The 11,643-nt window shown below is 33.9% G+C and overlaps 3 protein-coding genes across 3 annotated transcripts; 2 read left to right on the top strand and 1 right to left on the bottom strand.

Annotated features, from left to right (window-relative positions):
* Positions 1–6: 6 nt before the first annotated feature.
* Positions 7–4,012, bottom strand: LOC108744957. Its single transcript, XM_018480951.2, has 4 exons — positions 3,562–4,012; positions 3,292–3,411; positions 2,845–3,169; positions 7–2,723 (listed from the first exon to the last, which is right to left on the bottom strand). The coding sequence occupies exons 1-4, from the start codon at positions 3,863–3,865 to the stop codon at positions 923–925; spliced, it is 2,550 nt and encodes an 849-aa protein (XP_018336453.1). The 5' UTR covers positions 3,866–4,012; the 3' UTR covers positions 7–922.
* A 290-nt stretch (positions 4,013–4,302) lies between these two features.
* Positions 4,303–5,976, top strand: LOC108744958 (tetratricopeptide repeat protein 4). The gene is made up of 7 exons (XM_025981731.1): positions 4,303–4,528; positions 4,604–4,721; positions 4,777–4,948; positions 5,004–5,314; positions 5,414–5,570; positions 5,627–5,791; positions 5,843–5,976. The coding sequence occupies exons 1-7, from the start codon at positions 4,385–4,387 to the stop codon at positions 5,925–5,927; spliced, it is 1,152 nt and encodes a 383-aa protein (XP_025837516.1). The 5' UTR covers positions 4,303–4,384; the 3' UTR covers positions 5,928–5,976.
* A 1,277-nt stretch (positions 5,977–7,253) lies between these two features.
* LOC108744978 (dentin sialophosphoprotein-like) lies at positions 7,254–10,725 on the top strand. Its single transcript, XM_025981738.1, has 4 exons — positions 7,254–7,373; positions 7,478–7,540; positions 7,603–7,773; positions 7,838–10,725. Exons 1-4 carry the CDS (start codon positions 7,358–7,360, stop codon positions 10,636–10,638), a joined length of 3,051 nt encoding a protein of 1,016 aa, XP_025837523.1. The 5' UTR covers positions 7,254–7,357; the 3' UTR covers positions 10,639–10,725.
* The last annotated feature ends 918 nt before the right edge of the window (positions 10,726–11,643 follow it).

An 11,643-nucleotide genomic window follows, 5' to 3' on the forward strand; every position in this document is an offset into this window, starting at 1 on the left:
ATACATTTAAAACATCAAAAAAGTCTACTGTTATATAATATTTGGTACTTTTCTACCTAAATATTTAAAATTAAGAAATTCAAGACAAAAAATAAGATTTTATCGCTTTCTACCTATAAAACTATTACATCATTCTTAACAGTATAAAATGCTTATTAAATTCACAAGGAGAAAAATATATACATACAGCATACCATTTTAATAAACAAAATTGTTTGTTTTTAAAAAACAACAAGGACACAAATTTTATATTGTGAAAAATAACAAGATTCTAATTCGTAAATATTTAGTGGCCGAAGTATCCAATTTAAAAGTATAAATTAAAGAGAAGACAAAAATTCTGTCAATTATCTACAATATTAATAAATTATACAACAGAAATTTTTATTACATTTAATTAAATAGTTGCAAAGTAGATTATGTTTGTATTTAGCTCGATTTGGTAAATTGAACTTACAATAATAATAATTTGTACTAAGTAATTAATTAAAAACAAAAAACGTACATAAAAAGTTAGTTCATGATTTAATACTTACTCAAGCACTTTTAAATGAATTGTTAAATTGTTAACATTTTTTAGTTTCGAAATTTATATTAAATAATTCACGTAAAATAAAATAAGCACAAGAAGCTTAAACTCGTTAACGTTATTATCCAAATTCGAAATAGCTTTAAATAGAATATTTTTATTAATTTCACTCGTGTGCTTAAAACAAACAATAATTCAGTAACAACAAGACAAAAATTAAACAATTTATAATCACTGTTAAATACCTACGATTTAATATGCCATTTACTACTTTTTCTCGGATGAAAAGTAAAATAGTTGCATTCACAATAATAGTTACTACAAAAAGGAAACTTGCAAATGAATGACATACCTCCCTGCCTCTCTCAACGATTTCCATACAATTAAATTAGATTAACAACAGTTGCACCTCTGTGTTGTCCTTTCAAGAGTGGCTAATTTTCTGCTGCTCCTTCTCAAAACACTATTTCTATTACCATCACTGCTTCTGGTCGTTTTGTGGCCCAATTTACAATCAGCAGCTTTGGTAGCATGTTTTTGTTGGGTCTTTTTTGAAATTGCACCGTTCTTATTAACTTTACTGATGGTTTTGGTAATATTTTTAACTTTTTCAGGCCTCTTTCTCTCCTTATCAAGTTGTTGTTGATGCTGTTGCTGCTGCAAATCACTGTGACTCCTTGTAACCGCCTTAACAGATGAAAAAGACATATTTGTTGAAGGAACTTTTTTAAAAGCTTTCCTTTTTTTAATGATATCCTGCTTATCTGTCTTGGTACTCTTTTTCTCACTGACTTTATTATCATTGTTATTGTTGTTAAAATTGATGTGTGATTTGCTTTTTTCAATAATGATCGCTGAGGGCAAACTTGACACTCTACTAGTCATTATTCTTTGCAGAGCCCGAATTTTCTGTCTAAGAACGACTTTGTTAACACTTAGCAGTTTCTTCTTCGATTTAGTCACCTTCAGAACAGGAGCCTTCAATTTTGGATACTTCCTCCTCGTTTCCACATCTGTCATCGTCTTTACTTTCGGTTGTTGTTTCTTTTTAGCGACTGCAGGCAAGCTACTGTTTGCCCTCATTCTTTTCCTAGGTGCAATCTGTCGAATTTCGTCGTTGCTGCTGTTTGTGTTGATTAAACGGCGTTTTCGGCCCCTCAGCCATGCGTTTTCTTTCAATTTTGCGCTGGTAGTGCTCCGAAGACTGTCCCTGATGTTGCTTTTGGGAACAGGCTTTTCCTGGGGCGGCCTCGAGGGCCCCTGTCCGTTTTTTGAATCGTTCTCGCTCTGAGATTCCTCCTTCTTTGGACTTTTATTGTTTTTAGACTTTGTTTTCTGATTAGTTGATATCCTGGTTTCAACCTTGTTGGTTCTGTGTGTCTTAATAGTGTAACTTTCCGATTTGGTTTGACTGTTAACAGTTTCTTCTTCTATTTCGAAATTGTCGTTTGAACTAGACGATATTTCATGTATTTGAATGTTCTCTGAGGATTTTGTGCTCTTCGATACTTCGTGATCTATTGAAGAAGATGAGCAACAACTGCTAAGATCTTCGGAATCCGATGTAGAAGGTTTCCTGACTTCGTACGACAGACTTTCGCGTGTTTTCTCCGTAAAATCCAAATCTATATCATTCAGATTCGTTGTAGACTTAAAAAAGATGTCATTTTCCACAGTTAACGTTTTCACTTCTTCCACATTTTCTGTTTCTTTATCTTCAACGTTTTTTTGCGTTTGCTGTTGTAATTCCTCATCTCTATTATTATTTCTGGTAATTTTCTGGCACACGTTAGGTACTTCGTCCTCCTCAGGCACTTTTTCAACTTCTTTTTCTTTTTCCTCAAAATCTTTAGACGTTTTTCCATCGTTATCTTCATAACGAGTTACAATTTTCAATCCACTGTCAGGATAGGCGTTATTTTTCTTTTTATTTTTTAATACTTGCGCTCTAGGAGGTCCTGGGGGGTCAAGCATGAGAGTAACAACCGAGGTATTGTCAGCGCGCATCTTGGTCGTAGACCACCTTTCAAGAGCTTTCTCCACCAAGCATTTGCTTGGATTTAACCAGCCAACTTTATTAGGATCATCACTCAAGGCTGCGTTCTCGTTGTGCCTTTCAGCCTGCTGAACTATGTGGACAGCCATTTGTGGACTCAACATGTTGTACAAGCCGTCCGTACCAAATATTAAACATCTAGAGAAAGAAAAACAGTAGAATGAATAATTGTTAGATTTTAGCACAATAGCAATGAAACAAAATGCACGTGAACATCGCTGCATTTATTTAAGAATGTTAAAAACAAAACACAAATCACCTGAAAGTGCTAGTATCGATTGGAATTACTGAACAGTCTGGATCTGGTGAAACAACAAATTCATCAAGTTGAGAGTTGTATGACCACAGATCACCTAAACTCCTAGCAACAGCCAAGAAAGGTATTTCATCAATTGGAGTTGATCTACGAACTGGACCTTGATGTCCTATACGAGGTCTATTCCATACAACCCTAGGAACCCCTGACTTTAAGACTACTTTTCCTCCACATGATTCAATTCTAGACATCTCCAGTGCACTTTCAGGTTTGTGTTCTTTGGTTAGAGGTTTTGCTTTCCACTCTGGGCATCCAGGTTCTTGATAACCTTTAATTTTAAATTTGCTTATTGATAAATGCTTGACTGATGAATACAATGACGTAACCTCAAATTACATTTTAACACATACTAACTAAATACTAACTTCAAACCCTAAAAAGCACACCTACCTAATATGATACCAGAGTCTCCCACATGACCTATATAGATTTTCCCTCGTCTTATAAATGCCACACTTGCTGTCGTTCCAGCAGTACTAGGAAGACCAGAAGCTGTCTTTGGCCATTTTTCTAATAAAACATACTTAAATTATTGATCATAAGTAGCAAATACCTACTATATCAAGCAATTTAACTGTAGCATTAAATCATACTGTACAATGCACTGTAACATTTGCGTTGTTTCAATTACTTTTGTAGTACTAAAACATGAATGTGCACCTTGTTCTTTCCACATAGCATAATGAGTTCCAATGTAACCATCTTTAATTGCTCTTAAGACATCTATATCATTGTCAGACCAAAAATTTTTCTGTTTCACAATTGTTTCCATTAAATGTTCCTTCGCAAATGCCGCAGCCTCGGCACCACCGTGGCCATCGTATATTCCAAAAAATGCATATTCCAAGTCCCTTTCATCCTCTGTTTGCTGGTAGGCTACAGAGAAGAAATCTTCCATGTACTTTCTCCCGCCTTGGCGACAATGTCCAGTAACCCTCAGGTTGACGCCGATTGATGCAGGCATTTTTGCGAATTAGAGTTGACCCTATAAATTCAATTAATAAACCTTTATCAAGTACGGTGCATTAGAGGTTTGAAATTTTTTAGGAGAAAAACCATACTGTTTTGGAGCGTAACTGACATCACTTAAAAAATATGTCAAATGCTACGACACTTTACGAAATCGGAACATATTACGTCTCTTTTTAATCAATAGGAAATATCCTCTCTTTCACACATCGTCCCTCAACGTACGTCCTGAATAGTTCAACAAATTATAATCAAAAAATACTATGCAGGGTTTTATGGATAATCAATGATAAAAATAATATATAATAATGAATAAAAATATATAAATAACGTTATTAGTATTTAATTGTTCTTAAATGTAGTATTATAAATTACTTTCTATAGATAAAAAAGGTCCAGCATGACGTAACCTTGAAGTTTTTCATCTATGGTAAACGGCCTTGAACATAACCTCATATAACCTATTAAAAAGTCGTTACAAAAATATATATTTTTATTTTTTATTATTAAAATTATGAGTGAACCAAAGAAAAAAAGCTATACTGACGAAGAGAGGTTGCAATTGGCTGCGAAGTTGGATAAAGAGTTAGATAATTTTATCAATAGTCTTGAAAAGAAGCAATACACTGAGGGATGGCCAGAAGACCGGTGGCAAGAAGTAAAATATTTATACTATTACTACTCTATTTGAACATACAATAAACGTTCAAATATATATTATATATAACCTTAGGAAATGGAGAAACATCCTTTTTTTATGACAAAGACTCCAGAACCTGGAGAAGAGCTTCATCCCTTATTAGAAGGGATTCAGCAATTAAAGTACGACCCTGATGAGAATACACCTGAAGGTTTCCCTACATATCATTTTTGGTTAAAGTTCTCTACAATATCTTGCGTTTTTAGACTTGGCCAGATCTTACAAAGAAGATGGAAATTTCTATTTCAAAAATAAAAATTATAGAATGGCATTTTACTCTTATACAGAAGGAATAAAAACAAATTGTGAGGATTCAGAAATCCTTGCTTCCTTGTACAATAATAGATCAGCAGCCAGTTATTTCCTTAAGAATTATAGGCAAGAATAATTATAAAGATCTTATTGTTTTTCGCTTACTTTGTCATGCTTTTAGGTCTTGTTTAAATGACTGTAAATTAGCCTTAAAGTTGAAACCCAATTATGACAAAGTAATTACCAGAGCAGCTCATTCTTGTCTTGAATTAAAAAAGTTTGATGAATGCCTTAAGTATTGTGACTCACTGTTAGAAAAGAAAACAGATTGTAAAGAAATTTTAAATTTGAGGCAAAAATGTTTACTGTCATTAAAAGAGAATGCCAGGGACTCCAGGAAAAAGGAGATGCAAGAAAAGAAAAATCAGGAATTGGAAGAAAAACTTGTACAGGCAATTACATCAAAAGGAATCAATGTTGAAGGGGGAAAAGGTTAAAAGAAACGATTTTTTTTGTTAGTTAATTTCCCTTTATATATCATTAAATGGGTTTTTAATAATTTTAGCTAAATATCATATGATAAATTTGTAGGAGGATTAAGTTTGGCCAGTCTTGAGCCCCATTTCCCAGAAATAATGAACAATAGAGTTTTTTTGGATGCAGATAATAAATTAATTTGGCCAGTCATTATTATGTATCCAGAGTATCAAATAATGGATTTTATTCAACAGTTTCATGAAGATCACACGTAATATATTCTAATCATTTTTACTTAAAAACATTAAACACTATAATTTATTTTAGATTTTCTGACCACATTTCAGAAGTTTTAAAAGAACCTCCTGCCTGGGATACTTTAAAAACTTACAGACCAGACAATGTTAATTTGTATTTTGAGAATGCTACAATAAGAAAAATATTCAAAGTTGACTTAAGTAATTCATTAGGAAACGTTTTAAAGCTCAAAGAGTTAGTATTTCTTGATTAATTTTGTACAGATGTTTCATAATTCTTTTGTAGGTTTCTTTTACGTGGTGGGACTCCTTCTTTTTTGTGTTTTGTTAAAAACAGTCCAACTGAGCAAAATTTCCTAAAACAATATTAATAAGTCTACTTTTTATTATATGTAAGTAAGTTTGCATTGCATAAGTAGTACCTACGTTTTTATATAAGAACAATTTTTTTTTTAATAAATAATTCTTTACATGTTTAAAAGTATATTCAGTTTGATGATGCATATCCTTACTTTAGGTTTTTCGTTTAAGAAAATATTCCACTTTTAAAACATTCGTAACTTTTTGCTATTTAAGTAATTTAGTAAAGAAATATACATTTTAAAACTCATTTGCACCATTTTTCGCTACTTTACTTTATCATGTTGTTTTGAAAAGAATGCTAATTATTAATGAGGATTTTCATCTTAAGGGGAAGCATATCGCACTGAATCAACAATTTTCTTTTATATGTTTACTGTTTACACATCTATAGCTGACGTAAAAGCTACATAACTCGGAAAAAAACTATTAGAACTGATAACGCGCATATTTTTTTGATCCTGTATTCTTGAAAAGTACATGAGACATACTTTCGTCACAGGGATTAACATTTATTAAATTATTACCTTTTGCTTTTGGTTTTCTTATTATTTTAACAAGCAATAGGTAAACTACAAGTAGTGTTTTAATATGCAGTTTTGGAAACACTTTGATGTAGGACAGTTTTATTTAAGCAATTTTATTATTGTAATTTTTCTTCGTAAATATTTCAACTAAGTAATAAATAATTTCCTCTATTTTGAACAAAATTTAACATTTATTAAGCATGTAAATACTGAGTCATCAGTTTATAATCACTGTGTACCTTTTATGATCGTGAATACAGGTCATTAAAGCAAGTTTGAGTGTTGTTGAAAGGCTTCTTATTTGTTATTATCTAAGAGTATTAAAATAGACCTGCAGGAAGTGTTTTACTACCTTTTGAAAGCGTATGAGATGCTGTAAAAATAAAATGCGTGGTTAAATTGAACTATTGTTTAAGTTAATCAAAGTATAAGGATAGCTTAAGGTAATTAGTGGTAAAAGTAGATGATGATGTGTGCAAGTAATTTAGATAAAGTTTTTCCATTTCCAAAATAATACGTGTACAGTTGAATACCACATGACAGAGTTTGTTTGCATTATTATTTTTATTTGCGATTTGTTTTTAAATAATGTACAAATAAACCCACGCAAGTAATTTTCTCAAGTTAGTATCTGCCCAAACAAAAGTAAAACTATTGTTTTCACTTCTAGAAATACTTTTTTTTATATTTTCTTTCTTTTGCTACGTCACTTTCTTTAATTAAATTCATCCCGCACTTTATCTTTGTTAATCTTAATTGCTCTCACATCTGGGGATTTCTATAAATACGGAAAATTGAGTACCATTTTAAAACAATTACGAACGAACGACAAGATTTTCCGCAGATGTGCAATTGAAGAATTGTATTAAACTGTGGTGTATTTTTTCGAAATTAATAAGTGTTTTATTGAAAATATGAGAAGCATTTACAGTAAGTCTTTTGTTTAATATTTTTTTTTTTAATAAACTCGCTTAGTAAATTTTTTATACAAATTGTATTATTCCAATAAGTTAATATTTTCTTTTTCCGCTCAGGTTTCATAATTATTTCAACTATTTTACTTCGTTATCACGAAACAAATGCTACTTTGTCCTCACGTGAGTAACCACATATTGTCAGCATTTTCCGGGATAGTTTTAGAAATTTTAATTAATTTTAGAATGTCCAGCGATAGATTCCGTAAATGTTACTTATCTGAAACATGAAACAGATTGCGACAAGTTCTACAAATGTACAAATGGTAGAGCAGTATTGTTTAATTGTCCGGTAGGACTTCAATTCAATCTCCAACTAGGGGTCTGTGACTATCCTGCGAATGTTAACTGTATTGGTAAGCTATCACAGCAAAATAGGTTCTTAAAAAATTACTGTTAATTGCGAAACTTTTAAAATAGTTACGGATTCAGTTGTGGTTAACTCGGAATCTACCACTAACACCAACACTCCTCTTCCTTCATCGGAGTCTTCATTCGCCGGTAAAACCCCATCGCCGTCTCTTACACAAACTGTTGCCAATGTGATTACTACAGTTGTTGACCTAATACTACCAAAAGAAGCATCTACAACACCAAGTGGGCCTAGTGTTGAAATCAATACTGTAACTGTAAATCCAAATCAACCAAATGTCCCTCAGGAACTAGCTGTTACGTCCGACAGTTCAAATCCTGGAGTAACTGAAGCTCCTGTGGTGGGCACTATTAGTTCTCAACTAGTAGATACACTTGCAACTGACGCAAGTCGACCAGTAGGACCATCGAATGCAAACCCTTCAAATACTGTTGACCTTCAAGAACCAGCAACAACAGTCGGAAATATAGATCCGACAGCCACAGAAACCCCCTTTTCAGACACAACTAGTTCACAAATAGTAGATTTCCCGTCAAACCAACCACCAGTTGGTTCTACTAACACAACTAGTCCAAACGTAGACCAACAACAACCCAATGATGCTGCAAATCCATCAGTTCCTGCGACCCTCAATTCAACACAAAATCCAGCAGTAATTATTGACGAGTTGAATCCAGGAATAACTAATAGTCCCCCTGTAGAAAGTACTGGAGCTGGATCACCCAATGTAGCCCAACCCGGAGGTAATCCTTCCGAACAAGTGTCAAACGTGGACCAACAACAACCCAGTGGTGCTACAGAACAATCAGTTGTTGATACTCCCAATTCAACACAAAATCCAGCAGTAATTATTGATGAGTTGAATCCAGGAATAACTAATAGTCCCCCTGTAGAAAGTACTGGAGCTGGATCGCCCAATGTAGCCCAACCCGGAGGTAATCCTTCCGAACAAGCGTCAAATGTGGACCAACAACAACCCAGTGGTGCTACAGAACAATCAGTTGTTGATACTCCCAATTCAACACAAACTCCAGCAGAAATTATTGATGAGTTGAATCCAGGAATAACTAATAGTCTCCCTGTAGAAAGTACTGCAGCTGGATCGCCCAATGTAGCCCAACCCGGAGGTAATCCTTCCGAACAAGTGTCAAACGTGGACCAACAACAACCCAGTGGTGCTACAGAACAATCAGTTGTTGATACTCCCAATTCAACACAAAATCCAGCAGTAATTATTGACGAGTTGAATCCAGGAATAACTAATATTCCCCCTGCAGAAAGTACTGCAGCTGGATCGCCCAATGTAGCCCAACCCGGAGGTAATCCTTCCGAACAAGTGTCAAACGTGGACCAACAACAACCCAATGGTGCTTCAGACCAATTAGTTACTGATATTCCCAATTCAACACAAAATCCAGCAGTAATTATTGACGAGTTGAATCCAGGAATTACTAATAGTCCCCCTGCAGAAAGTACTGGAGCTGGATCGCCTAATGTAGCCCAACCCGGAAGCAATCCTTCCGAACAAGTGTCAAACGTGGACCAACAACAACCCAGCGTTGCTACAAATCAATCAATTGCTGCTAATTCCAGTGCATCACAAAATCCGGGAGTAATAATTGACGAGTTAAATCCAGGAGTAAGTGGTGGTTCCTTAGTAAACAGTACTGGAACTGGATCGGGCAATGCAGCCCAATCTGGAAATCCATCTGTACAAGCACCAAATGTAGACCAACAACAACCCAGCGTTGCTACAAATCAATCAGTTGCTGCTAATTCCAGTACATCACAAAATCCGGGAGTAATAATTGACGAGTTAAATCCAGGAGTAAGTGGTGGTTCCTTAGTAAACAGTACTGCAACTGGATCGGGCAATGCAGCCCAACCTGGAAGTAATCCATCTGTACAAGCACCAAATGTAGACCAACAACAACCCAGCGTTGCTACAAATCAATCAGTTGCTGCTAATTCCAGTGCATCACAGAATCCGGGAGCAATAATTGACGAGTTAAATCCAGGAGTAAGTGGTGGTTCCTTGGTAAACAGTACTGCAACTGGATCGGGCAATGCAGCCCAACCTGGTAGTAATCCATCTGTACAAGCACCAAATGTAGACCAACAACAACCCAGCGTTGCTACAAATCAATCAGTTGCTGCTAATTCCAGTGCATCACAGAATCCGGGAGCAATAATTGACGAGTTAAATCCAGGAGTAAGTGGTGGTTCCTTAGTAAACAGTACTGGAACAGGATCGGGCAATGCAGCCCAACCATCTGGCGGAACTAGCGTCAATGCGGGCGGTGAATTGGACAGTGCTTCCCATCCTGGAAGCTCCTCTTCTGCACAATCTCCAGCTAATGGCAGTAATAGGCCCACTAACTCTAATGAAAGTAATAATGACGACGATGACAATGGTAACGACAACAGTGATGAGACATCACCAAAAAGCAAAGAAAACAACAGTAACATAGACGATGACGATAACAAGGAAAATAGTAGGGAAAATAGCGAGGATGAAACAGAAAATAAAAGCGGAAACAAATTCAATAAGGAGAACGACAGTGATGATGATAGTAACGAAAGTAAGCAGAAAAAAGAGAAAAACGACGAAGACGACAGCAGTAACAGTAAAGAGAAGAAAGGAAAAATTCGTGCAGTAAATAAAATTCTCAGCAAAATTAATAAATTAAGAAGTAAATTGAGTAAATTAGCACAGCAGGAGAAGCTGAACCAGGGCAGCGACGAAGATAATAGTTATGAAAAGAAACGTGGAATTATCATTGCTAAAATTAAAAGCTTAGTAAAGAAAGAACGACTTTTTAAAGAAGATAGCAACGAAAGCAATTAAAAACATGAATTGGGCATATTATATAGATTCATATTTATAATTTAAAATATATATATATGTTATCACTAACAAAATTTTATTGCAGACTGTCTTTGATTTTCTTTTATCTTTTTTTAACGAACAAAGTACCATATACATTTAAAACCAGAAGTATTTATTTTGCCGAAAACAAAACTACATTTTAATTAAATGAAACAAGCAAACAGTTTTTTTTTTTGAGTTGAGTTAGAGTAAATACAATTAAGTATTAATATTATTAGACAAAAACTAATAAACCTTAATTAATAATTATTGTCAGAATATACATATCTGAACATTCTAAAAGAAAATTAATTTGTACTAGTTACTTTAAGTTATACATTTATAGTTAGTACATATGTAAGAGTATCTTTATAGTTGAAGAAACACCGTTTCTAGTGTATAAATTCTACAAAAAAGAATGAGTAGAAAGTTATCAAAATTGGTGTTAACATTCACAGTGGTTCAGCAGCAATAAAAACATTCTTGATAAGAATTGGTACTTAAAAAAAATATACGCCTGACTACTTACAATAAAGAATAATTAAGTTTTGTACTATAATAAATAATAAAAGGTCTACTGGCCATCATAGACAAATCACAAACATATAAATAAATTAAAGATCTTTCTTGTGGGTATGTCTATAATTACAATTTATGACTTGTGTAAATTAAATTAATTAGGAACAAATAGCCTCAATATCTGAGATTCCAAAACCTATGTACTCTTTAAGCATTAATAACTGGTACCAACTCTTGAAGGAGTCTACAAACTACACTAAATAATTGTTAAAATAGAACTTAAGGGGGTGGATCCTTGCATATTTTAGAAGCCATTTCACTCAATGGCTCCAGTTCTTTTCTACTGACCAGATCAAATTCTGTTACAAAATAGTAGAAATGCTTGTAACAAGTATTAACGTGAGCCTCCTAAAATGTTTTTATTATTTGCAAATGAATTACATTAGGAGGATTGCAATAACTTAC

The sequence above is a fragment of the Agrilus planipennis genome, unplaced genomic scaffold, assembly GCF_000699045.2.
Source record: "Agrilus planipennis isolate EAB-ADULT unplaced genomic scaffold, Apla_2.0 scaffold42, whole genome shotgun sequence".
Classification (NCBI taxonomy): Eukaryota; Metazoa; Arthropoda; class Insecta; order Coleoptera; family Buprestidae; genus Agrilus; species Agrilus planipennis.

Excerpts from the sequence above, each read along its gene's own strand:
- LOC108744957 (XM_018480951.2), bottom strand. The coding sequence starts at position 3,865 with ATGCCTGCATCAATCGGCGTCAACCTGAGGGTTACTGGACATTGTCGC. Across the intron at positions 3,170-3,291 it reads AGACTCTGGTATCATATTAG|GTTATCAAGAACCTGGATGC; the intron begins GTAGGTGTGCTT and ends TTAAAATTAAAG. Across the intron at positions 2,724-2,844 it reads ATCGATACTAGCACTTTCAG|ATGTTTAATATTTGGTACGG; the intron begins GTGATTTGTGTT and ends TTCTTTCTCTAG.
- LOC108744958 (XM_025981731.1), top strand. The coding sequence starts at position 4,385 with ATGAGTGAACCAAAGAAAAAAAGCTATACTGACGAAGAGAGGTTGCAA. Across the intron at positions 4,949-5,003 it reads TATTTCCTTAAGAATTATAG|GTCTTGTTTAAATGACTGTA; the intron begins GCAAGAATAATT and ends TCATGCTTTTAG. Across the intron at positions 5,315-5,413 it reads CAATGTTGAAGGGGGAAAAG|GAGGATTAAGTTTGGCCAGT; the intron begins GTTAAAAGAAAC and ends ATAAATTTGTAG.
- LOC108744978 (XM_025981738.1), top strand. Across the intron at positions 7,541-7,602 it reads AAATGCTACTTTGTCCTCAC|AATGTCCAGCGATAGATTCC; the intron begins GTGAGTAACCAC and ends AATTAATTTTAG. Across the intron at positions 7,774-7,837 it reads TGCGAATGTTAACTGTATTG|TTACGGATTCAGTTGTGGTT; the intron begins GTAAGCTATCAC and ends CTTTTAAAATAG.